Below are 27567 nucleotides of genomic sequence, written 5' to 3' on the forward strand. Positions count from 1 at the left end.
TGAAAACAATTCAAATATTTGTGAAGAAGCAGAAATATGGGAATGTTCATATATCGATATGAAAAAGACCCAGAGACTATAGTATTATCAGTATAATAGAGAAACATATAAGCAGCTGCTTGAAGGCCCTCCAGTTCAGTGACCTCCCCTATGGTCTGATACCTCATGCACCCACAGTGTCATCATCAGGAGCAAAAATGCTTCTCAATGCAAAAGGCATTTCTACAAGTTAATGATGCAAGACCTTTGGCAACATAATTATAATGCTATAAAATTATTAATTAAAAATTAAAGAATATACACCTCTATTTCTTAAATACACTGAATACAGTATAAGCAAAGCATACCAGCTTGATGACTTAGGGGTAGGTGGGTAGGGAGTGGAAGGCGAGACTGGGACCCGGCAGTTATACCGGATCCAAACCCTCATTCCCGGGGAGTTCCTCCTCGGATTTGTGCCACCTCAGGAGGTGGCACAGGTCCTAGGAGACCCATAGGTGCAGGGATGGCTTACCCGGAGGTAAAGGGAAAAGTTACCTCTGGCTGAACAGCTTTGGGCACCTATCCTGCGCTGGATACAACGCAAGCCTCTTGGCTTGCCTGTTCCAGCACAGGATAGGACTGTGCCCTTAATCACTAAACAAACTATTTCCTTCTTGTGCTTCTGTGTAAATGGAATAACACTGCTGCGCTTTAACTTCTTGCCGTGACTTTTCATCTATTCGTTTTCAGAGAGAAATCAATTCAGCAATATTGATTCTAAAATAAATTAAATGCTTGTATCATAATTTAGGTCTCTCTGGGGAAGATGATATCCTTTTAATGACTTCACATATCTTCTTTCTCTGATCAGCATACTCTATCCAATGACATTAGGGATGTAAGCACCTGCTGTGTACGGAGTCAGACCTACGGCCCATCTTGTAAGATGACCATTATGCCTACAAATCTAACAGCCCAATCCTTTCCTTTTTGCCCCACCCCCGCTGGGTACAGGTGTGCAAACAATGGGCACGCTGTATCTGACAAGGAGGGTAGACTGAGAGGCTTCAGCAGGGAAATGGGATTTAAATTCCCTTGCCCCTTGTCAGCCTCCCACTCTGCAATTTGTCTCCTTGGACCTGCATTAGTTATTTCGCTATGGAAAATAAGAGGAGAGGAAGGGAAAGGGGAGACTGCGGAAAAGGAGGATAAGATTGCTGCAGTATCCACCCCCACAGCCTTCTTGCCACTGTTATGCCCCCTCCTCACCCCATTTTTGCCCTTCTGCTGCTTCACCTGCTCCAGGTAGTGTAGGCAGCTCAATCGACTGACTTGGAGTGCTGCTGCCTTCCATGGCAGTGTTCCTAAAATGGCTGCCAATGAAGCATTCCACACTCAGTTGGCAGCTATTTTATGATAACGGAACTGTATTCTGCAGTCGTAAAGCCCTGTGCATGCCGTCTGAATCCTAGATAGGATCGGGCTATGAATCTCAAGCAGGGGACTTATACAGCCCTGCTACCTGTGACTTTGTGACTGACATGGACAGGGACAAAAAAAATTTTTTTTTAATGCAAGTAAAGTAAATCTGCTATCACAGACCCACGGATTCTTGTATTACCTAATACGCTTGAATTGCGCTTGCAGTTGTTGGCAACGAGGAACTAAAAACATTCATATCAAAAATGGAACAGCCCAGTCACAAAATATACAAAATGCAATATATACAGTTCACTCTATAATCCACGCTCTACACACAGAATACAATACATACACTGTACATTCGCATTAGAGGAACAGCACTGTAAGTCAACCTTTCCATCACGAGAAAGGTCAGCAGAGCATGGAAGGAATGAAACCAAGGTATCACACATCACCAGGTTGAGTTAAAGAAACTGACTGCAGTTTAGTGACAAGTTCAAACGATATAACATCGCATTCCTAGGGCATTTTCTGTATTCATTAAAATTTGAAAAAATTAATTTGACATCAGTTGAACTAGCTAAGAAGGAAAAAAAGAAACTTACACAGTTTCTACAATTCTATCATGTTTCATCTATTGTGTGGGAGTGGCATCACTATGATGGCAAACAAGGAATTTTTGTTACCTTTGATCTGTTTACTGCATATTTAAATACTTTAATAATTAGGCTGGGCTTTACTGGGCTATAAAGAGAGCGCTGGGAGATTTTAAACTAATCAGACTGCACCAGAAGTAAAAACATAAATGAAGCAGGAGTAAAAATATTTTAAATGTATGATACCAATGTTCTTAAACAAGTAGTGAGCGATCAGAAGCTCTGTACATGCACGGTTTTCTTATTCTATTTGTTGATAAGGAAATGCTTGATGTATGCACAAAGTTCCTATTACAAGAGTTCTTTTTCTCAAAGATCAACCACAGAATCCCCTGCATGGGAAAGGCTCTGTGTGTGCAACCAATGCAATTTGACTGCTGTTCTTAATATGGAAGTGACGGCCCAATTCTATCCAGACATTCCAGTGCCTCTTCCACTGACTGCCGTTAAGCAGTTGAGTGCCAGTTGTAAAAGGCACTCCAGCAGTGTGCTCAATAGCTTACTGCTGGGGGCAGCTGGTGGAAAGTGTCTGATCTGTGCCCCCTGCTGGATACAGCACACCCATTTTTGGTATGACTGCAACAGCGGGGGAAGGGGATAGGATTCGGCTCATTAAAATAAAGAAAATCTACTTCTATATCACATATTTAAGAGTGGGATATAATATTTAAGTTGAAAAGAAAGATAGATATTACTATACCTATTAGATCAGACAATTTTGGTGTATAAAACGTGGTTTTATTTTTGCACCCTTTGGTCTCAGGTATTACTTATGGGAGGGTCAGCACTTCAGGTTTACAAAATCTGAGTGCATTGTTTGGTAGACAGAGGCTGTACTATTGTAAAGAAATTCCTAATGTGCTGAGCAGGTGGAAGTCATATCAACATCTACTAATTAATATGAAATGTGTTTTGTAAATAAAGTGTGAACAAACTATGAAATATCTACATGTAGTTTATTATAGTCACAGTAATGCGACATACTTCCTGAGATATGCAAACTGCATTCTTTCAGTAAATAACATGAGAAAGGTAATTGAGGAGTACAAACACAGTGGAAATTGTATAATGTGATGGAACATACCAAGACAACACTGTTCTGTAATGTTTAATCTAATTGTAGCATCTTCCAAAATGAACAGAGCCTTATAAAAATTTGAAGCATCAGATTGAAAAAAATACATTGATTCTAACATGATTTAGTTCAGTTTTTCAAATGCCATTGCCACTGCAAAATGTGATGCCTGCAACCTTGCATCCATCTACTCTTCCAAAAATCTCACTGAGATTTGAGTTAAGTATAAGAGAGGGCAGGACTGCACCCAAAAGTACCACCTGCTATTGAGAGTACTGACATCCCCCATTGTGGTCGCTAGCAAAGCTCTCTGTAACTTCAGCAAATTGGAATGACACCCACTGGGACAGATAAAATGCAGTGGTTAATCAAAAACCCATTCTACACATCCTAAGGCAAACTTTATTGTCTCTAAACTGCAATTTGAGATCCGTTGTCAAAACCCAGAGGAAGAGTTTTGTTGAGACTCAACCTGAAGGTTTCTTGCATCATCGGTCTACATACAAACCTTCTTCCACACTTTATATAAATGAATAGTAACTTCACCAGCCGCCTTAATACAGAAAAGAACAGAAAAGAACAGAAAACAGTTGTTCATTAAAAAAAATGGAGAGAGAATCTATTCCATGGTGTACAATCTAAGCATTTTCACTGAGATCCTCTTAATAGCACACAGATTTACTGAGCCATTTATTGCAGGATTGAGACATCGTTGTGTTTACTAATTGGTAGTACTGACTTTTCATCTACTGAAATTAGAAACATTCTTAGAATGAATTCAATACTTCATCTCTTCTCACTGCAGGCTCCTGTCAGAAAAGCATGTAGTACTTAGTTTCTGCACTGGGTCTCAGCATCTTTCCTAAAGTACAGAAATAGGTCAGTTCCACTGAATAACAAGTATAGGCTCGTGAATCCTTCATTTGGCCTGTAATAGAATGACTTGACAGGATCACAACACTTCACATAGCTGTAGCAGCTTTGTGGCTGCTACTATAAAGAAGAGCAAAGTTCTCTCAATTCCTCTTCAAGTTAAAAAGAAGATGTGGCTTCACAAGCCAAGCTATTAAGAAAGGCAGACAATTCTTGTTCCACTTTATGTAACAAATAGAGGTTTTAGATAGAAATATTGTTTATAGGATTTACAGGCCTGTCTTGATAACATATGGCTGTTCCTGACCTTTGCACACTGTGTGCAATGTCTTATTCAAAAGCTTATCAAAAATGACATGAACAGAATATATAAGACATAGTCGTCCTTCATGCAAGTATAGTGCCTGCATGTGAAGAGGTCCCTCTAAGGCAGTGTTTCTCAAACTGAGTTGGAACCCACCAGGGGGGGTCGCGAGCCAATTTCAGGTGGGTTCCCATCTATTTCAATATTTTATTTTTCATATATTAGACTTGATGCTACCATAGAATGTGACTGCATTTGGGGACTTGTACTTTTAACAAGCTACTATGTATATTCTTTTAACAATGACAGTAAATGGGACTTACTCCTGGGTAAGTGTTGGTAGGATTGCAGCCTAGGATTGTAAAAAATTTTCCTGCTTGATATAGGCTTGATTATGTCACTGCTCTGGCTACAGAGGTTTTCCACCACCCCCCACCGCCCCTCTTCAGCCTCTTTGCTGGCTCAGGGGCTCCAAGAGTGTTACCGTTCCTTTGAAAAGGGAATCTTTTCCAAGGCTCCAGGGCTATTTCCCTGCCTGGGGAAGGAGGAGCCTTTTTGCATTGTTTTGGGCTGCCTTGAAATGGAGCTAGGGCAAAGGAGTGTGTGACTTTCAGTTCCCCCACCCCATTCAAGTTGAGACAAATCAGTAGATAAAAAACCCGTGGATAAATAGGTTGCACCTGTAGTGGGTCCCGGTGCCAAATGTGTGAGGACCACTGTTCCAGGGCTTAACAGAATGCTTTTTTTATCCTATGGACTTCCTCCACAGTGTGCATAGACAGACATGCACTGTAGACAGTGTATCAGGACTTTCCAGAGCAGTGGCGTCACTAGAGGGATGCAGGCCACACCGGGTGACACACACAGGGGTGTGACACCACTGCTCAACAACATTTTTAAAATCTTGGTATTTTCAAATAACACCATCGTGTTATATATAAATCAATGTGCAATTTCATGCAGAATGCAACGCAACAAGCAGTGTTGTACTATATTCTATCAAAAGTTATAGCCAAACAACCCAGCAGGGTTGGGGTGATGGTACATCACTACGCCCACCACCCAGGATGTTTCCCCGCCCACTGCATGGCAGGAGGTTCAGCATAGGGGTCATGTGGAAAGGCAGTGTAAGCAGGAGATTGCTGGATAGGGGCATTCATCATTGCCTGGTTCGTATTCCAAAAGGACACAAATCATCACAGCTAAATTTGTAGACTTCAAGTCAAAATGAAGTACTGCTCTCCCATTGTTTACCACGCATATGCTACGTGCTCAGCAATCCATTTATTCTACAGGCATCTCATTGAAATGAGTGAGGCAGCTAGACAGAAATAACTAGTAACTAGTCAGAAAATTAGTTAGAAATAACTAGGCTGTGGATTGCCAATATGCAAACTATTAGAGCAGGGGTGACAAACCTAAGGCCCAGGGGCTGGATGCGGCCTGCAGAAGCTCTTTATCCGGCCCTCAGGCTCTCCCAGTACACCATCAGCTGCTGAGCTGTGCTAAGATGTCACTGCTGAAAGGGCAACCCACATAATTAGGCCATTCCATATCTTGAAAATATGATCAAGACTTGCGTATTTTCTCTTATGTTATTTGTAGCTAATGAGTTGCTGAAAGAAAAAAGTTTAATTCTGGTGATGACCTGCTTAATGCTGTTACTTTTTGCTTAAAGGCATCACTTCTGGCCATCAGTAGGCGCCATGCATACTATTTGGCCTGCTGTATGAAACAAGTCTGACACCCCTGTATTAGAGTCTGAGGTCACACAAAGATTCAAGAACATTTCCCCAGACTGTGTAGTTCAATCTAATTGTTTCAGTAGAAATATGGTGTATACATGTAATGTATGCGAGCAAGTGTGTAAGCCCAGCACTGTCTGTTTTAGTGGCTGTCTGCTGGTATTCTTTTGCATCTTTTTAGATTGTGAGCCCTTTTGGGACAGGGAGCCATTTAGTTATTTGATTTTTTTTTTTCTGTAAACCGCTTTGTGAACATTTAGTTGAAAAGCGGTATATAAATACTGTTATTATTATTATTATTATTATTTTGCTTTATTATGATTGTTAAGATGGGGAGAGGGGTTGAAATTTTTTTCCAGACACGCTACAAAATATTGAACTACCAACTTATAAGTCTTTATCCATAACATTAACAGTAACAGCAAATAAAAGTGAGCGAGCTGCAGGATAATGCTGTCAAGTGGCACAAATCATGCTGAAATTTCACTGTGTATACTCCATTGGTATGAACGGGAGATGCATCAAAGCACAGAAATGCTCGTCTACAGCCCACATTCACATCATAGCAAGTGTTTGAAGCAGATTGTGCCCAATATGTGTTTATGGTGCCTTGTTCTACCTTTAAATATAGAGACACAATCTTGCCAACTGTACTGTTTGGTTCACAGCATGAACACAGGGATACCAAACTGGTTACCTTTTCTGTTCCTTCTTCCTTGAGGCTAATAATGTCCAAATCAAAATCCTTTCTCAACCCATCTGTTTTGTTGAAGGTAATTCGCCCTGTCAAACCATCCCAACGAGCCTAGAGAGAGGAGGGCGGGGAATAAAAAATAATTCAGTTCAATTTAATGTTTAACCTCAACTTTTAAAACACATAAAAAATAATTGCTTCATAATCTTTCTATCTTTCTATAAACATTTTTGAAATTATTCAGAATAAAGCATTCTTTTTATGGATTTTATGTTTTTATTTAACTCAAAGCTCTTAGAGATATATGAAAATGACAATGATGGAGAATAATTTTGGTATCAGACTGAGGGAATACCCTATGGTTGATTAGAGGTTGATCAATAAAATTCAAAGAAATATGGTTGATCAATCAAATTCACACAAAGAACATTCAATTGTGAAATAGCAAGGAGTTCTATGTTGCCATCTATCCTCCTGTCACTGTGACCCTTTGCAATATGAACACACACACACACACACACACACACACACACACACAAAATTAAAAGCCAGCTTTCCAGTTATTGACACAATTTATTACCAAAAAAACCCTTCTTGACACAGAATCCATAAGAAAAATGTCATATCCATCTTTATTAATAAAGGAAGATTAATAAATATTTGAATAGCCTTATCATGGTTGCCTCAGAGCTAGACCATTGATGAGATATTGCAAACGCTGTCTGTGAGCCTGCCAAATCTCATCTATTTGATCTTCAGGTGTAAGCTATACCCAAATCATATCCTACCCATAAAGGTGGGAGCTGACTTAAATTACATTCTTTCCATATATGTTCATTGAATTTTCTCATTAGTTTTCCAAATGTATTAAAATCTCCCTACCTTCCCTAAAGTTCACAATCCCTCTCATCTATATTCAGCACATGGTTCTGGCTGCTTGGCAGTCATTTCATTTGTCAGGCACACAGCCCAATCCTATCCTCCCCCCCGCCCCCCCAGCTGGTACAGCCACGCTGAAAAGGCATGCGCTGTATCCAGAGGGAGAGCAGAGCAGGAGGCCTCAGAGGGGGGAGAGAGGGGAAAGGGGATTTAAAACCTCTTTCCCCTCATAAGCCTCCTGCCCAGAAATAAGTCTCCTCAGACCTGTGTCAGCGATTTTGCTGGTAAAAAACTGAAGAGAGGGGTTGGGAAGACTGCTGCCAGAGAGGATAGGATCCGGTGCCGACCACTGCAGTTGGATCCACCCCTTCCGCCCCCTCCCACTCCCCATTCCTTCCCTGTTCCTGCCCAGTTTCACCTTTCCCTGTCCCCATTCTGCCCTCCCCCACTGGCTTTACCTGCTCCAGCAGGTGGCCAGTGGTCCAGTAATGCATGCAGGAAGGCTCTGACCTTTCTGCCACTGCTCTGGCAATAAGCTGCTCATGCATTACGGATGCTTTTCAGTAGCCGGCTCTGGTGGAACATGCAGCCTGAATGTCAAATGTCAGTAGCCCAGAATGCCTGGCTGATGCTTCCTCAATGGAAGGTAATAGTTGGGTGATATAGGGAGATCTTGCTTGACAGCCACCAGATTTTCAAGGAGGTAAAGGGGCCCAAGCTGTGCATGTGTGCAGCATGTCTGGGCCACAGAATGTATGCGAAAGAATTCTCATGCAAAACAAAACAATCTGACAAAAAAATCTGAGGCATTTTGAAGCAGCTGTAATCTGACAAATTGTGTGTGTATTTATGTTGTGGTTGTGTGCATGTGTATGAACAGCCCAATCCCCCACCATTTTTCTCCATGCAGCACTGACCGAACATGCGCTATATCCAATGGTGAGCAAGGCAATCGGATGGCCTGTAAGAGATAAACTGAAATATTTTTTATTTACCTCCCTGTAGGCCACCTAATCACCAATGGTTTTCTTTGGACATACGCCACCTATTTTGATGGTATAAGTTCGAGGAGGGGCAGGGGGCTTTTCATGCTGAAAAAAGGGGATAGGATCCCAGCTCAATTGTTGCCACTGAGATCCACGCCCCTCAAGTTACTCCAGGCCCTTCCAGCCCCTTCCCTCCCCCTACCTGCCTTAATCCTCCCCAGACCCTCTCATGACTCATCCCTGCCACCACCTTACCTGCACTGGTATGGGCTGGGTTTGTTGGTGGTGGGTATGCACAGCTGCTGGCTATTTGAACCTGCAGCTCTGATGCGCATAGCAACAGCGCATTGTTTACATTTCGCTGTGGCCTTTGCAATGGTGGAAAGTGAGATCAGCTGTCATAAAGGCCCCATAGGAGTGGGTGATAAATACAATAAAAACATTAAACAGAAATGTAATTTTCTAAATATTTCTTTTGGTTTCTATCATGGTAACATAAGTAAAAACTTAAATGCTGAGATCTCTAAGATTATAACAAGGTGGTAGTCTGGGTTCACCCTTTAAAATAGCTAAGTAGGCTGGACCTACTGGGAACTGAATTCCACCCCATCTGTGTGATAAAACTGCAGTTTACAATTTGGGGCAGAGAGACAAACAGAGAATCTGAAAAAGGAGGGAGTTGGTAGCACACGACTGGGCACAGGTCTTCTCTCTGAAGAGATGACTTCCTGCACATGCTGCTTACTTCCATTGATGCTTTACTTGCATATTTAAAGGAAATATTCCTAAAATGCTATACTTCAGTGTTATCTATTAAGCATGTCCTGCATCCAAATTGGTCTTTGGGTTGTTTCCTACTCAATGCACTGTACAATAGAAGCAAACACTGAAATGCTTTAAATTTCTCCAACATATCCAGATCATCTTTTTTAATTGCTCCTCAGCTAAATAGCTGAGAAGTACAAGAAAGGCTAATGCTACATCAGAACACAGCTACCTCATTAGTGTCAGTTTCATAATACAAAAATTACAGGTTCTGCAAGCTATTTTTAAAATGGTCTTTCATTAAGCTTATTGTCAATGGTGATCATCTAACTGAAAAGTACACACAAAATTGACAAGGGGATGACTAATCTCCCCTTCTCCTTGTCAAATCTGGTCTCTAGAACTGAATCAACTGAAATGCAACTCATTATGAGCCCTACAAGCTGCACTAAAGCATCCATGCTACATTTCTAGTGCTTCTTCAGTTTAAAAAATAATAATAATAATGTGAACTTTTCAAGAGGTCTGAGAATATCTGAGTCACACAGACTAGATTCTTCAAGAGCACAAACGGTGGTAAAGCTACAAACTTTCACAGAAAAGCCAGCCTTCGTACTTCTACCAGAGAATTAACAACAGGCCAATTAGGCCCCTGCTAATTGGGTAAGAGGCACTTTTTTCAAGTGGGTGCTCCTCTTTTTAGCAGTGGGAGAGTAACTGGCCCACCTCACCCCAGCAGTGTCTTTTCTAGTGGCTGTCTGCTGTTGTTCTTTTTGCATCTTTTTAGATTGTGAGCCCTTTTGGGACAGGGAGCCATTAGTTGTTTGATTTTTCTCTGTAAACCGCTTTGTGAACTTTTAGTTGTAAAGTGGTATATAAATACTGTTAATAATAATTAATAATTGTCATTCCAGACCTCAAAGAACACAACTATCCTCCTGATTTACCATTAGACCTATAATCCTAATTTACCCAAATTCATACTTAATCCATAAGTAGTAACAGTGGCGTTCCTCACAACTGTGTCCCCCACCCTGGAGGCCCCTCTGCCCCTCCAGGCCCACTGCCTCCCCTTCAGCAAAAACCAGAAGTGAGTTCTCGAATTCCAGAAGGCCTTTGTGAGGAGAGGGAGTGGGCCTGGAGGGGCAGAACCTCCGGGGGAAGCACCCAGGCGCAGGGGGGACGTGGATGCCTCCCCAAGAAAACTGAGGCCCAAACCATGTGACGCCTGGACCCTCCTCGGCTACGCTACTGAATAATAAGAAGTTTGCATTTTTGTACTTAAATGTGCAGTAATTCAATCCATCAGTTGAAATGTTTCAAATAAATGCCGAACTGTTGGACTGTTCATATAGCATCTGGGTACATTCAAGTACCCAGGTACAATCATACTTAGTCTGTGCTTGAGTGCAGTTATTCACATGTTCCATTCAATGAAGGTATAATTTGTGTTCAGTAAAAATGGGCCCAATCAGTAAAAATAAGGCCCAATCCTGTTGGTGTTCTAGCAGTGTATGGCACTTTCTGCCATCTGCAAAAGGGGAAATGCCAGAGTGTACAGGCTGGCTGCTGCCACAAGTGGCAAACACCTAGCTTCACACACAGTGGTCTCCAGACACCCAAGTGCTGGCAAGTCAGGGGATGGGAGGGAGATGGACGAAACAAGATGATGACGGGATGGGGAGAAGGGTGAATAGGGTGAAGTGGGAAGGGGGTGGATTTGGTGCCTGTGGTGTCTGCTAAACCACTTTCCCAGGCTTGATTTGACTTCACAAGTCAGCACGGACTTGTGCCAGCAATATCACAGGGGTAGGTCCAAGCTGATGCACCAGGCTGGGAGGAGCTTACCCTGGGGCAAGGGAACAAATGTCCCTTGCTTCAAGGAGGCCTCCATAGGCAAAAACTCCTCTGTGAGATACAGCAGGCACCGTGCTAGTGTTACTGCATTGCCAAGCGGAGAGAGTGCATTGGGCTGTCAGGTACAATTAATCACATATGCTCTCTTCAGACATTGTGTGTATAGGAATACTTGCAAGCCTTCCCAGATCACAGTCATGCTAACCCCACTTCTGCCAGTGATGCACAATTAGCCTCACCCCCTGCCCTTTATGCATCCAGCGTTTGTCTGCAGTGACTAAGAACATGGATTGATAGCATAAGACTGACAAGAGCCAGGCGTTTTGAGCTTTGCCTCCCTGGGATTGCCACCCTAGAGTATTCCAGGCTGGTGATCATGGGGAGAAACAGAGGGGCAGGGCTATCATGGAATGTTTCTGGAAAGCCTTCACATACTCCTGTAGACTCATTTGAAACATATGAAACAGTCTATGGAAATGTGAACATTTCCAGCTGTACCCAGGTGCTGATATTCAAACAGTACCGAACTAAAGGATCTTACATCAAGCAACTATGAAATTTTCTAGGTCATCTGAAGGCCTGATGTTCATTGTTTTTGAATTTAAGAATTTATGGGTTTTCAAGTTGTTGAGTGACAGTTTTGCCAAACTATGTGAAGCACTGCAACTGATGAGGTGCTAGCAGCTATCTGGACAAGGCTGAAGACTTCACAAAGTCACTTAAAGAACTGAAGTATCCATCATCCTTTCTGCAGTTTTCTGATTAATATAGAAGATTTGTGGCAGTACATTTCACAGTCGTTAACTTCTTACTTAGGGCCCAATCCTACTTTGCAGTGCTGATGCAGCTGTTCCAGTGGGGTGTGTACTGCATCCTGCTGTGGGGAAGGACAGTCATGGAGCATGGGGGAGGACAAATGCTCATGGAGCATTTGTTCCCTTACCTCAGAGCTTCATGGCATTGACACTGGAAAGTTGGATAGGACTGGACCCTTGGTTGATGAAAGTCAAGCCACTGGAACAGCTTTCTAAAGTATGTTTCTGTGTTAGAGAACTTGGATATGTGTTGTATGCTATGATGATGGCACCCAAATACCATCTGAATGATACTTCCTTCTTTATGCCATTTACAAGCTCTTCATAACATCACTCTTATCATGTAGTGAGTCTCCTGTCTGCTCTCTCTATATCAGTGGTGAATGGGTGGTGTGGGAGGAGAAAAGATACGACTACTGTCAAGGGTTTATATCACAGTGTCAAGAGCATTAATGGTCCAGGTCAGAAGCATAGCCAAATGCCAATCACAGTAGCAATTCTTGCATTGGCAACAGAAAGGGGGCGAAGTCCCCAGCACAGTAATGTTGTTGAGTGGTCCAATCCAGCTCTAGGAACAGTGAATGCAAAATGCTGGTCAGATAACTGGCAATGGAACCAGCAGTTGTTTGGAAGAGGAAACAGAAAGGTGGATTTAGTCCTTCCTCTCCAGCCATCATCCTTTCTGAGTTGCTGATTGTCACTACTGCACATTTTTGAATGAGGTTACACTTATTTAGTCCCAGCAGCCAAAAGCGCCTGTAGCCAAATCAGCACATTAATGCATTAAACAGCAAATAGAACTCAAACGGTTTGTAGGACATTCTAACACTCAGTAGTTAAAATAGTCTCAATAAACAATATTCATTTTTGGGTGCATCATTTGAAAGATAAAGTGTGATTGCAATAACACCTGAAATCTATATTTTTAAATGAGAGTATTGACTTGAATAAAAATAGATTTAATATGAATGTGTATTGATCTTCCAGTGAATGCAATTTTCATTGAAAACCCCCATCACTGTACTATTGATTGAGATCATTGTTTCACTTTATTAAGCATATTATCCATATATCATTGAGAATCAATATTGCACCTTACTTTCTAGCCACAAATAATTATCAAATTAATCATAAGTCTTTAACTTCAGCTGCAACCAATTTGAGGCGCTAGCTATTCTGGAGAAATGTTTCTTATGCCAGCCTTGGTGTCATTTTTTTTTTACTTGTATAGGTGTTTGCATGCTACAAAGAGAAACCAGTGCCAAATCAAATCTCACACAGAAAATGTGGGTAGATGAACTCTCAAAAATGACTTTTAAGTCAATTTTCAAGATCAAACACCACCATCTGAGGGGCAGCCCAATCCATGGCAAATTCCCTTGTGCTGATGCAACAAGCCAGTGCAGCATCCCACAGAGGAATTTTTGCAGGTGGAAGGTCTTCTTGGGGTAAGGGGATATTTGTCCTCTTTATAAGGGAAGCCAAGGCCACCTAATGGCTCTACTTAGATCAACACAAGCCATATGGCTGGCGCAAGTCTATGAGCACCTTAGCTGGCAGATCAAGCCCAGGAAGGGGTATACAATGCAGCACATGCTGGCACCGCTAATCCTGCTCCCTCCTAGGCTTGTCCTTTGGTGTCATTTGCGCGCAGGCACAATAGTGCTGGGCTAACACGAGTCTGACGTTTTGAGCTTCCTACATTTCACCTTATGTACAAACTCCTGGAAACTAACTGGTACATATGTAAGGGACTTAAGACCCAATTCTAACCGCGCTTTCCAATTTCATAAAGGCACGTGAGACATATACATGCCTTTACTATATCGCAAGCAGTGTGACACTGGCAGCCATTTTGGGGGAACATCATCCCTCATGTTCAGCAGCAGCATATCTGAATATCAGGCTCTATCCTTAAACAAACCAACAACCCAATCTTATATAGGATAGTGCTGCCAGCTGTAGCACTTTGAAACTGCTGAACAGAGGTGACATTGGATCCCACCACAGCTACCGGAGCAGGTAAAATTCATAGAAGTTTGTAGCGTAGATTTGCTTTTACTAAAGTCTACAGATCTAAACCAATTAGACTGAGGATTATTTTCCAACACAGTTTCATTTTTTTAAAAAAAAATTCATCTTTGTATCTGCATGTTTGCATTTGATTCAGCTCATTGTGTGTCCCAATAAACAGTCTACTTCAGATATCTGCCTTTGATTTTCTTTTACTCTTGATCTGCTCACTATATAATTACTGTAATGACTATGCAAGATTCAGCACATTTTCTTAACTAGAACCTCACTTGAGCAATCTAACATGCTTTTCACATCAATACTTCTTATCAAATTTGAAGTGCTCACAGTTTCATTGAGCTCCACTAAAGGTTCTTATGAAAGTGTGTCATTTTCTTATAATCACTCATGAGATACAAACTGTTGAGACTATTCAAATGGTAATTTTTAGCAAATTGAGTTTCCATCGTGAGTTAAATCCAGGTTTGCTCTACAGTATAACTGTAATATTTACTGTGCTGGGAGCATTTCAGAAATATGCCATCAACACTGAAAATAAATAAATAGATTCAGATGCAGAGGTTTTGCTGAAAGTAGAAAAACCTCCAGTTTATACAACTCTGTATGAAGCTTTGAATTGGCATCAGAGTTTTTTGAAGTGCAGCTGCAGAAAAATCTAAGGAAAATATATCAGTATCTTTCTTTGACACTACACTCAAGTGGAATGTTTGGTGCTGGCAGCTAAATTAAGAATTTCCTTCCATTTGGAGTATTCATATGTTTACAGCAGAGATGACTGCATTATTAATTACTTGCATAACAATACTGAGTAAGATCTCCATAAAGAAGAACTGGTTTTGAGGATGGCAGAGTGAAGACTCAAAGGAGAAGGAGCAAGGTCAGATGCTTACTATGTTCACTGATGGGTACAGGGATACCGCTGTACCCATCCTGTGCTCAAGACAGTCTGCCTCACCCTGCTTCATGGATTACAACTGTAAACACACTGGCTTCAATCTGATAAGGCTGATGTAGGACTGGAAATAGGTTTCCACTTGCAGGAGTCTCTTGCCATAGGTACATCTCACAGGGGAGTTTTGGCTGTTGAAGGCCTTCTAGGGGTAAGGGAACATTTGTTCCCTTGCCCCAACATAAGCTCCAGCAGCCACTATGGGTCACTTCAGACCTGCACCAGTGACATCACAGGCACAAGTCTGCATTGACCCATGGAGGCAGATCAGGCCTGGAAAGGGGGTTTAGATTCTGTGGGTGCTACCGCTGAACCTGTCCCCTCTCAGGCCCAATTTATGTATATTTACCTGGGAGTAAATCCTATTGAGTTCAGTCTACTTCTGAGTAGACATGCCTGTGATTGCCTTGTAAGTCGTATTTTGAGAACTGCTCTTAGGCTGCAATCGTATACTTCTTGGGATTAAGCTCCACTGAACAAAACTGGACTTATTTTTTAGTAGATATGCATAGCATTGTGCTGCTTGTTCTTTTTTTCCTCTGAGAAAAAGGTTGTACTTTGTTTTGCAAAGGAATGACCTCTTTTCCTCTCTCTCTCTGGCAGGGGGAGATGAAGTCATCTGCAAATTGTTCCATAAGGGAGCAAAGGATTAGACTATCATTTAGATATCAGATGGCATTAGGTCATAAAGAGAGGAACTTCTGGCAAGGATTTAGCTTCTATGACCGATTGTAGCTGAGTGCTGATCCTAGGCAATGTAATATCCACCCACGTAAAAACTAGCTTATGAACTCTCTTTCTGGGTTACCTAAACCAGTAGGGAGAAATGCAGAGGCTTCTGGCATGCTTATATTCCTCCTGCAAATATGTGGATATTTCTTAGACTAATAAGCAATGGCCAGATTTTGTGAAATGTGAAATTGTTGACCATCCTGTGCAATCTTGAATATTGCCAGACATTTTCTCTGTGTTCAAAATACAGGGCAAGAGTCTGCATTCAGATCACAGCCATTTATTATCTCTCTCTCTCTTTTTTAATCGTAAGAAATAGGAATGTTTCAATAGTATCTGCTCTAACTTTATTAATACTGATGAATTAAAAATTCTGAGGATGAGGTAGAAATGTCAGGATTTGATGTTCTAAAACCCATCCTACCTACCACACGTACACATCAGCCCTCAACAAAACTGAACAAAAAGGAAATACATAAACTCAACTCTCCTTGACAAAAGAAGACCCAAATTCTATCCTTTGGTATACAAGCTTTCACTGATATCAAAAGTTAACTAAGTCTAGATATGAACTTTGGTCCACACACTGATAATATTAGGTGGCTGAAAAATGTATTTAAATATTTGCCACTCTGTTCAGTGGGAACACAATAACTATTTTGAAGAAAGCAGAATTTTCCCTTAGCCATCCTTTCAAATATTTCAGAGCTAAGTGAAGGACATGGTATCAACATCATTGCTCCTTTAAAAAGGTGTTCATTTTTTTAATCAATGGAGCCACAGTAGCTCAATCTCAAGTCAGATGATGTCTTTCTTTGTACATAAACTAATTCATGGATTAAAAACTGTCACATATATGTTGATACAAAGAGACTCTCAATAATATTACATAATGGATTCATGATTGTATCTCCCATCCATCATCATCATCATGAAAAACATGCATGCCCACCAGAAGTTGGTGGCTGGTGGCTTGTTGAGTATTGGGTCCTTTTTTAAAAAAAAATGGATCGCAGCCATGAATGGCAAGGGCTGCCAATTTCTTTGGAGCAGTAGGTGCCTAATCATTTTCCCTGCAGTGTTTTCCTGGCTGAAATCACTCCCTCCTGGTTGCTCTCTGGGAACAATATTCCTTTAGTGCCACAAGGCAAACAGCAGGTAAGGTGGAAGACTTGCAGTCCAATAATATGTAATTCCCAATGCAGCAGCGCCAACATGGCTTCCACTATATCCTGTGGGGTGGGTGCAAGGGAGTTGGCATGTTGAGGCCTACTTGGGGTAATCCTTAGCAGCTGGCATGAGTCAACTCAGACCCATGCTAGTTCTATAGTTCTGTTATTATAGCTACAGGAGCTGGTTTATTTGAATATTGCTTTCTTAGGGAAATAGGCACAAGTGGACCTCCTGGAAACTTCTAGTGTTTACAAAAAGAGACATTTGATACATCCATTCCTAGAGCTTTTTTTTGGCTGCAATGCAATTCCTTTCCGCAAAGATTCTAATCATAGTGGTGGTGGTGACAATGACGAAGATATTTACTGTATGTTCATTTGTAATATTCATTGATAATTGTTATAGGTGTTCTTATTTTTTTCACATATCTCATTTTTTTGCCAAAGAGGAAAAGTGCAGAAACTGGTGTTATGTGTTTTTATTCCAAGGGTGCATTTTTATAAATTATAATTTATATATTATAAATTCTAGCATTTTAAAAATTTACTTGGTAGATGATATAGGTGGTATAGTGTCAGCTAATGCAGCCACAGTTATTATTGCTCCCCCCCCCCACATATATATATCCCAGTCCAGCCCAAGAAGCCTACAGTGACCAACATGTAGAGGTATTTGGTTTTTTTTTTTGCAGATTTCAGGATGGGGGTTGTTTGTTTTTTGTACAAAAATGAGAAGTGCAGAAAGCAGTGTTCATGTGTTTTCATTGTGTTATCATCAAGAAATTACACCTCTAATAATTGTTAAATATTCATTCAGTTATTGATATCATGCATACTGATAAGATACTTGGTAATTAATTGATAACACTGAAATCAGCCCCCCCCCCAACTAAAAACTAACAGTTCAGATTCAGAGTTATTTAACTGTTTTGGCTGACCCTTCAGATTATTTCAGGTTTGTGTCAAATTATAGGCTGCAGTTTGAAATCTGCAAAAACCTCCTCTCGTGAAGAGGGAAAGTGAAACAGAATACCCTGCTTCTAGGTGTCTGAACCCTTAAATCAGGGGTGTCAAACATAAGGCCAGGGGGCCAGATGCGGCCCCCAGAAGCTTTTCATTCGGCCCCTGGACTCTCAGCTCCTGAGCAATGCTGAGGTGACACTGCTGAAAGGGTGGCCAATATGATATTTGGGCTCTCCCATATCTTGAAATATGATCAATTTTCTGTATTTTCTCTTCTGTCATTAGCAGCCAATGAGTTCCTACACGAGAACAGAGTGTTTATTTCTGGTTTTGACCTGTTTAATGACATCACTTCCTGTGTAATGACATCACCTGCAGCCATGAAGTAGCAGGCATCATGAATGCTACTCGGCCCTCTGTATGAAATGAGTTTGACATCCCTGCCTTAAATGATACTGAGCAGCGTGCAGCAGAGGACTTGGTGCATTAAATAGACATGAAAACATTATTTCAGCTGCCAGCAAGTGGTTCTCACTCACCTCTTTTATCAAGTTCATAAATCTGGGCCCAAAACGCCATGGCTTGTGTCTGTGGCACTGCAGGGAGCTGACAGTCATTTGGGAGGCACGCTGGGAAGCCACTGCTACCATGTAAACAGCATCATACATCAGGGCTGCTTCTGTCTGTATGAGAGGTAAATAGAAAAGGCATTTTAATACATGTTTGTTCCATCCATGAGGCTAACTGATGCATTTGCCTCAGGCAGCAGATTGATGGGAGGCATTCATCTCTGTCCACCCACTTGCCTCTACTGCTCCTCCTTCTCCTTACTCTCCAGGGATTGAAAAAGGAAGAGGAAATGTGGAGGAGAAGAGAATCCTGAGCTAGAACATTAGGGAGGGGGAGTACTAGAGACTGGCAAGGGTAAGGGGCAGGGCAATATTTGGCAGGCCACTTCAGGCGTCATGAGGTCTTGGGCCAGCCCTGCTTCCACCCCATCACTTTTCCTTCTTTCTCCTAAAAATATTGATCATATGCTAAGTGCTATTTGCACTTGAGAAGATCACCTATGATTAACTAACAAGTATGCCTAATTTTATGCTTTTGACTTCTAGAGCAAATTCAGGGTCAGGTCACAAAAAAGTAACTTGTCACTTCTTTAAAAATGACAGAGCTTCACTGGGTCTAACTAGATTTCAGTGGGTCTAGGAAAAGACTCCCCTCTTTCATGATTCACTTTATTATTTGTCTTGAAACTTCAGAATTATTCGAAAGCAAATGACATACCAATTTTTTTTAAAATGAGAAAACGGCATTGATTTTACTGTTGAGATACTGACAGTTTTGTATGAATAGCCATGTTAATCAACTTTATTTTTTAAAAAAATCTTTAATTCTGCAAATCCTTTGGGAAATTAATTGACTTAATTCTCTGTTTCATTTATCTAAATAAATTACTATGGCATCAGTCACAGGAGCTTTAGTAATCAAATGTGATCTGAATTTATCAGCTAATCTTTCTGTAGTGCAGATCTGGGATTATTCTTGACACACTAATTAGGATCTGCATAAGAATCAATGACTTTGTGTGAGAACCAATTATAAGCATTACCTATAGTGAACAGTGTTTTATGGCAGGGGTCTTACATCTTTTCAGACCCAGGATCCATCTCTCGCTCAAACCTGCAATATGGAGCCTGCTTTGAATTGCTTAATCATACATGCATTTTTCCCTAGGGCAGTGGCTTTCAAACTGGTGGGTTGTGACCCCCCCAACCTGAGAACCCCTGCCCTTTTCCCTTAAAGGGAAGGAGGAAAGCAGTGATTCACAGCCCAATCCTATCCACACTTCCCTGGGAGTAAGCCCCATTGATTCTAATGGGACTTACTTCTGAGTAGACATGCATAGGATTGGGCTCTAAATCCCAAGGATTGTACTGCTGTGGGGGGAAAGGGGGGCTGTTTTTACCTTACTTACCTGGGTCCAGGGGGTATGAAGAGCCCTGCAGAGAATTTTTCTAACTTTCTACAAGCCTGTCCACAGCTTGTAGAAAGTTAGAAAAATGATCACAACCCACTTCCCAGTTGTAATTGCTAAACCAGATGTGGGTTGCAATTGTTTCTTTAACATTCTACAGGCTGCGGGGAGCCCTGCAGAGCACTCTGCAAGCCTCCCTGCAAACCCTGAACCATGGCAGCAAGTAAGGTAAAAAACACCCTCCTTCCCTCGCAGCGGTCTGATCCTGGGGATTGCATAACTGCTTTCCTCCCACTCCCACAAAGACTTAGCATTTGGAAACTCCACATGAGACTTTGAGAACCACTGCAGGTGGTCTTGTTTGGCATACTGCAAAGCGCAGGGTGCTTCATTGTTGAAGGCCTTTGCTTGACTTTTAATGAATGCACCATAATTACTGGTATACCCTTTAGCAACATATATATGGCTCCAATGTTCTGTTTGCATAATATTTAGTGACTTGGTCTTTGCCTGGATGATCTGTATAACTGTAGCAGTAGATTTGACAAAAACAATTAGGGTCATGGTGAGTCTGCCTGTAATTACCAAATCTGAGTCCACTCGGACAGAGCTACAAATTCTCAAACTGTAGTGACAGATTAGTGCAGAAAGTCACTGACACTTGTTCAGCTGCTACCTGCATTTATGAGAAGAAAAAAAGGAGTGTGCTGACCAGTGACATGCACACATGGAGCAGCCCCTCAGGTTTTCACACTGTGCAGAGAAACTCTCCCTGCATTCTGCACTGTCTACTGAGGAGTAGACGAATACCAAATGTGGGATCTGCAAGAATTAAGCCCATGGTCTCATTGGTGTGGGAAGCACGGCTAGTCAGAGTGCTCCAATTCCCCTCTCCCTGCATTCAATGAATGGAGAAAATTGCCTGAAGAGGACTTCCACCTAGCAGCAAACAAGATGTAGGGTTGGCCCAGTTTAAAGTTACGTGCAGAACGGCTGGTGAGGGCTTCTACACAGCCTTGCTTTCCATAGCGGTAGCAGACTGTTACAGGTAGTGCAAGAGCTGACAGGTTCATGTGTACATTATTGCAGTCTAAACACTTACTGAACTTCCTTCTGATGAGTGCTACACTGAAACAAAAGGGGCTTTGTCCAACCATAGCACTTGGCTGATAGCATAATGGACAATTGGTCTACTGTGAAGAAGCATGCATTGCAATGAACATCCACCAGGCATAAGATTGCAGCTAATGCCACACTTTCCTAATCAAGCTATCTAGATTTTGTGTTTCTGAAAACAGAATCAATTAATAAATTCATTCCAGCTTACACCAGTAATACTACAGACTGTGCCTTTTCACTTACGGTCATCATGCCATCCAGGAGACCAGTCTCTGGCTTGGGTGGTGCCTGCAGCCGTTCCATTGACCACTTCTCAATAACAGATGCCACTTGAGGATTGTCGATGTTGAGCAGGCGAAATCCAGTCATATTGACTCCACTATATCTGTAGGGTTCCAAATCCAACGCAAACAAGTCCTGCATCAACAAAATTTTTTGAGAGAAATGACATTAATTATAAAAAAGTGAAAGTGTATACTAAAATAGGTCCAAACACTAATTCAGCCCCATGCCAATCTTGATTGGCTGTGGCTTTGAAAATGATTCTCCATTATTTCAGGTATGGATCTTGCCCTATCCCATCATATTTCCAATATGAATAAGCCTGACCCCTCCCCCACTGCACCACCTTCCAAGGAAGTTTACATCTTTTAAGAACTGAACTCTATTGGAGAATATGAACCTTAATCTTTAGACTGTTGTCAACTTCCACTAAATGCAGATATTTGGAAAATGTATTTTTTCCTTTGGCGCTACAGATCATACCAGAAACTTCATAAATTATGAAATCTGAATAACTGTGTAGGATTTATTAGATAGCTCACATCTTATTTGTTGGAACATAAAACATTAGACACAACATTATTTTATAAGCAAGTTGCACCTTGGCATCTCATGTTGATTTATATCAGTCCTATAATAACATTACGGTTATCTCACACACAAAAAAAATTCTAACATGAAAAATTGGCCGGCCAATGTTGACAAATATGTTCCATCTTCAAGAAAGAAAACTTCCAGCAATGTGATGAACAATACAGTTTTACTACATATGGGCTCCATATTTCTCTTGCCTTGCCAGCTTTGGTAACTTGCTGTCACATTGTCTGATATATGCGTTAAGCTGCTGAAAAAGCTCTTCCGTGTGTTTTAGATAGCAGAAATTTGCAAAGCAAGGATATAATGGATGTTTGAAGTGATATTATTTTGTGACACACTGCAAAACCATATGTTATCGACTGGGAAAGTGGAAGACTCTCGTCAAGATTTAAAAGATTTGTTTCAGGAACATTCTTGATGGCACTGACAATCTTGTGAAGGAACATTATGAGTCTGTGGCGGGCCATCAGTCACCAGTTCAAATTGCCATTAAGTTTGCAATATTGCACTTGCTTCTTTAAAATATCGGAAGAAACACTTTTGATGCCACAACATGGATACTGTCGAGCTAACCTTGCTAGAAAAAGGAAACATATTTGCTAACTGTGGTCAAGAGACATTTTTTGAGTGATGGCTCACTTCTAGTCAGCAGCAATGGCAGAAATGGCAGAGCGACTATCCCCCATGCATGCCAACATAGCGCCATTCCCCGTGGCTGTCTGCAACTGTCTCCCTCGTGTTTTTCTTTCTTTGTACTGGTAGCCCCCTCGAGGCAGGGATCTGGTTTTTCATCTCTTTTGCTGTGGAAGCCACAGCAACCTTTTTTTGCTTGAAAGAGGGGAGGTCTTCTCAAGGTAAATGAATGTTTGCACACTTACTCTGAGGAAAGCCTCCACCACCACCATCATCGGGCGCCTCAGATCTACACTTGCTTTTTAGAAGGCTTAAATCCAAAGCATGTAAAGGCAGCAGTAAGGGAAACAGACAGTGTTACGATATTGGCCACATGAGTGCATTTTTTGACTGCCATAAGGCAGTTACTGCCAGCAGAGGTCATGTTCTACTGGTGCTTGGCAGAGATAGGATGGAACCATGAGAGGCTATCCAGTGTGTGTGTGTGTGTTAGCATCATAATGTTATAGAGTTGAAGAAGACCTTCAATACCATCAGGTCCAACTCCCTGCTTGAAATTAAAAAATCCTCTCTATAGCATCTCCAAAAGCTACTTCTCAAGCCTCTGCTTGAAGATATCCTCCTGCTTTCAATCAAAATCGCCTCTCCTGCAGCTTAAGCCCATTAGATCTCATGTTTTAGAGTGAGGTGGAAAAAGGGTCGGTGATAAATGTAGCAGGCTGCCTCCATTAAAAGATGGCTCAACCAGCGCTAGTGATACTGAGCAGTTAACGAGCAGTTTTCATCTATATTAGTGACACACAGGAACACAGGGGGAGATGAAGGTCTTCAATTGCTTCTGCTGTTATGGGTACGAATTTATCAGAATGGCTTACCAGGGTCGTAAAAAAGTAGTGATAGTATTCAGTCATCATTCCCATGGAGAGAATCTGTTGAGAAAGGGAGGGGATAGAGAGAAAGAGAGAGAATGAAACTCAACATAATAGGCATTCTGTATGAAAAATCACTACCATATTCTCTCCACAAGGTGACTGCACTGCTTTCTTTGTAGGTCTACAGAACAGCCTGAGACTGTATTCTTGTGGGGCTGAGGAACAATCAACTATCTCTTCATAACTAGATTGTGGCTGAAACTACTCTAATACTTGTCAAAAACAGAAACGTTTTCCCCCCAGGGAATTAGGCTTGGTACAAGATATTAAACTCAGTTCTTTGATTGGAATGGAGAGTGTGAGAGAAGACATATTATGCATGTCTGCACAGGTAGCTTTCCAGAACATGCATAACTAGCAGCATGGATGACCATTTTGTGGGGTGCATTCTCAGCTTAGTAAAAGAATGTATGCTTAGCATGCAGAAGCTCCGGGGTTTAATCCCTCCAATCTAAAGAAAAGAAAAAAATTCCTATATGAAACCAGCAGAGGATTGCCAGTGCAGGCTGACAATATTGACCTAGAAGATGAACCAAGGGGCTGATTCAGGATGAGGCAGCTTTTTAAGGGCTATGCACAGGTGGGACAAAGAAGAGAGTGCTGGGGTGTGTTCTTTAAATTCTCATTGCTGTTTCTCCACTGTGGACTGTGCAATCTGTACAAAGCCACAAGTTTCCTTTATTTAACAGGCACAAAACGGGGGGAGGGGAACGGGCTGTGTAGAGGCACAGGAAGGACAAAACTACATGTCTGTGACATTGGTCCTGAGCTACATAACATTTCTCTATTAAGTAGCAGCTGGGGGGTTTTAACCCCTTTGCTTCCACAACAATCCCACTCTGTATTCTTCTCATGCATACCTGTTTTCCACAGGGGTGAAATTCCCACTGGTACCAATGGCTGCTTTCCTCCTGACAAATAATGACAGTGGTGTGTGTGTGTGAGAGAGACATATGAACTGTAGAGAGCAAAGAGTTAAAGTCTCCCCCCCATCCCTATGACTACTATTTAGAGAAGTCATACATGTCACAGCCAATAATAAACTTTTAACATAATGTGTAGTTTGGCCCTAAAGATTTGTAAGGTTCTAGAGAATTATGATAATGTCCCATTCGATTTCCCTCCATCCAAATAAAACACCCCTTCTTGAAGATGATCTAGCCAGCCAAGGTTCCAGCGAACACTGATCATATATTTCAGAACATTCTGTATTATAATGAGAAAATCACGTCTCTATCAGTTTTCTATGCATGTTTACTCAGAAGTAAGTCTGTTGTGTTCAGTGGAGCTTTATTTCCAGGGAAGTGTGCCTAAGATTGCAGCTTTAGTGTAAAACACATCTATGTGATATAAGCTCCCCATTATACACAGTCAAGTTTACACAGTCCTTGTCTCTGTAGGAAACTAGCAAACTTCATCAGGGTAATAATGTCCCATTTATGGAACAGAGTCAATTCCCAGATCCAGAAGAACACATAACAGCCACTGTCACAGTAAAGTGTGGCATGCATTGTCTGAACTCAGATTGCTATCCTGGGGTGGTCTCCTTCTGTGCACAAGCTTTTAGTGTAAATGTATGGCAATAAATTTGACAGAGTACCACAACAAATTTGTTCTTTAAACACTAAATGGCCATTGGGAATTGATAGCTCAAAGCAGCTATAAAGAGGCTGATGACTGGGGACAGTTTTCAAGCTCTTAATATAGTTCAAGTTTATGTAAGCTAAAGTGAAATCTCAGTGATAGGATTGACTACTTGTAGGGAAGGGAAAGAGGGGATTTTGTGGTTCTTCAAAAATCTGGGCCTTGCCATTGGCTGGTTCACTGACAGTTGGGTCCTAATAATCTGCATCTAGTGACATAAGCAATGGCTGGCAACATAATAGACTCTCATAGGACTTTGCATCTGATAAGGTAGGCAGCTTTTTTCAGTTCTGTTTCCCTGTTTAGGAAGACTTCCCTTTAGCCTGGTCCCATCCTCTGAGGTAGACACAGATGTGGGATGCACAAACAGGACCTCCCAGCACACCTTAGACTACAAGTCGATTCATACAGAGAAAGGTGATCTTTCAAGTACCAGTTCCAAGCCAAATATAATCTTGGAAAATTCAGAGCAGGGCCTCTGAGAGGAATTTTTATCAGGGGGTTCAAAAGTTCCTTTCAGGACCCTTCCCTTCTCCACTGGATCATAATTTCTATGATTTAGTAGTGTATATATAGTACTATGTAGGCATACAAAAAATGTGAATGCTTGTCTTCATACAATATATCCAAACATTTTCTGAGATCCCAGGAAATTTCAGAGTTCCCTGCTTTGGGTCCTGGGGCCCCTTTTTGACCCCATGCCCAAGTACGATGTATCCCCTTCATCCTCCTCCCATGGGCCTTGGTGAGATCAGAAAATGTAAAGCGCCAGGAAGTTTTTGTCTCCCTCCTTTGGCTCCTGGGCCCCCTTTTTGACCCTGAGCTGAGGTATGATGTACCCCATGGTATGGGCCCTGACTCAGAGGAAAGGTAGGTTAATCATGGATTTGTTCCTCTGTGACCACGCACCTCACAGAGCTCCTCTCCAATGGTTTTCCTACAACAGTGCTACTTCTAGGCCTGCAATTTATCACTCTCGCAATCTTGTCAGGCATTCTGGGAAGGGAGGCTCCTGCTAGGTGCATCAGAGGCTGGTGAGATTCTGGCTCCTGAACTTACAATACCAGTGGCACTGATAACACTCAAATCACCATTGGAGGGAGATGGCATGAGGGACCCAGTGCTGGGCTTTGTCCCAAGACCCCCAGTGACTTGGTACTGACACTGCCCACACTTCTGACTAACTGCATTTACACTGCAAGCAAGCTGGTACCTCAGGAAGGCATCTGGGTTACAGTGCCCACAACCATTATTTACCTCACGTTCAGGAAAAACACAAATCTGCTCTGCATCCTCTGCATTCCCTCCTCCCCCCCCCCCACTGGCAAGTTTCCCTTCCTTGTTGTTAATGCTTTCCCCTCCAAAATCATAACAGCTGCCAGCAGAATACAGAATAAAGTTTTCAGGATGAGAAATTAAATGGAAATTTTTGGTGCCTAACACCTACTAACTTTGAAATTCAGATCAAAAGAAACCGACTTAGAATGTTCCGATAGTGCAGTTTTCATCACTAGCAAATTCTTTCCATAGGACTTTTCTAGTTCAAAGAATTCAAGAATATCACAGAACGAGGGGCGTATAAGATCTGTTGCCTGAACAGCTTGGTGATATCTGTTGGGATAGATACCACCAGCCAATTTTCTCCAGATCACAGAGGTTACAAACTCCATCTAAGAAGTATTAGATATGAATTCTATGTTGTCCACGGCTTTACTTAATAGCATGTAATCATATCTCCATTACAGATAGAATTCAGGCAAAATACCATCTCTTTTGGGAAGAAGAAAGATCCACCCATAATAATCTTCCATGTGACATACACAGTGAGATTCCAGGCTATAATCATAGTGGAAATTGAGCTCTCTCTCCCTGAATTTTGCCCAAGGGTAAACTGCAAGTGGCACTGCTTAGAATTACTTTTCTCACACTTTCTATTGTTTGGATACAACAAAGTAGCTGTCCTTCTGCCACAATGTTTCAGGCAGCAGTGGCCACCTTAATCTTAAAATGTAAATGAAACTTCCTCAGGTGAAGAAAGGAAGGATAACCTGGGAAGAACACAATGGGAATGTGAGAAGAACATTTGGGATTTTGCTTCAATCAATTTATTTATTCATTTTGTAGTGTACTTGCCAGCAGTATAAGGAAAAAAAGGATGGCCTACAGTAGTATTTTATAGTTCATCCTATAAGCAGTTTCATTAGTACACTATATATGCATGCAGATGGATCCCAGTGTTTGTGGGGGTTCCATTGGGGAATACCCCCCCCCCCCGATACAGAATCTGTGAATACCCGGGTCAGAATTTAAATGCCTTTGAAGGAAAAAAAAAAAAAGCATGCCAAAATCAGGGTTCCTACCTTTTTGCAACCAAACCATGCTTCTAGAGTTATTTTTAGCTCTATGTCAAGCTTCTGTTTTTAGCACTGAAAGACCCACTTCTGGGTCATGTGGAGGTTCCTTTCTCCTTCCAGCCTTG

At 41.6% G+C, this 27567-nt stretch overlaps 1 protein-coding gene across 4 annotated transcripts in view; it reads right to left on the reverse strand.

Annotated features, from left to right (window-relative positions):
* Positions 1 to 27567, reverse strand: part of GRIK1 (glutamate ionotropic receptor kainate type subunit 1) — a 200428-nt gene that overhangs the window by 36864 nt on the left and 135997 nt on the right. For 2 of the 4 annotated variants that reach the window (XM_066622618.1, XM_066622616.1), the window contains 5 exons: positions 23388 to 23441; positions 21244 to 21417; positions 18443 to 18586; positions 6755 to 6862; positions 3644 to 3688 (listed from right to left, as the gene is read on the reverse strand). In XM_066622618.1, coding sequence (XP_066478715.1) covers positions 3644 to 3688; positions 6755 to 6862; positions 18443 to 18586; positions 21244 to 21417; positions 23388 to 23441 — 525 coding nt within the window. The remainder of the gene's footprint in view (positions 1 to 3643; positions 3689 to 6754; positions 6863 to 18442; positions 18587 to 21243; positions 21418 to 23387; positions 23442 to 27567) is intronic. The other 2 variants (XM_066622617.1, XM_066622619.1) reach the window with 1 other exon arrangement.

The sequence above is a fragment of the Tiliqua scincoides genome, chromosome 3 (genome assembly GCF_035046505.1).
Source record: "Tiliqua scincoides isolate rTilSci1 chromosome 3, rTilSci1.hap2, whole genome shotgun sequence".
NCBI lineage: Eukaryota > Metazoa > Chordata > Lepidosauria > Squamata > Scincidae > Tiliqua > Tiliqua scincoides.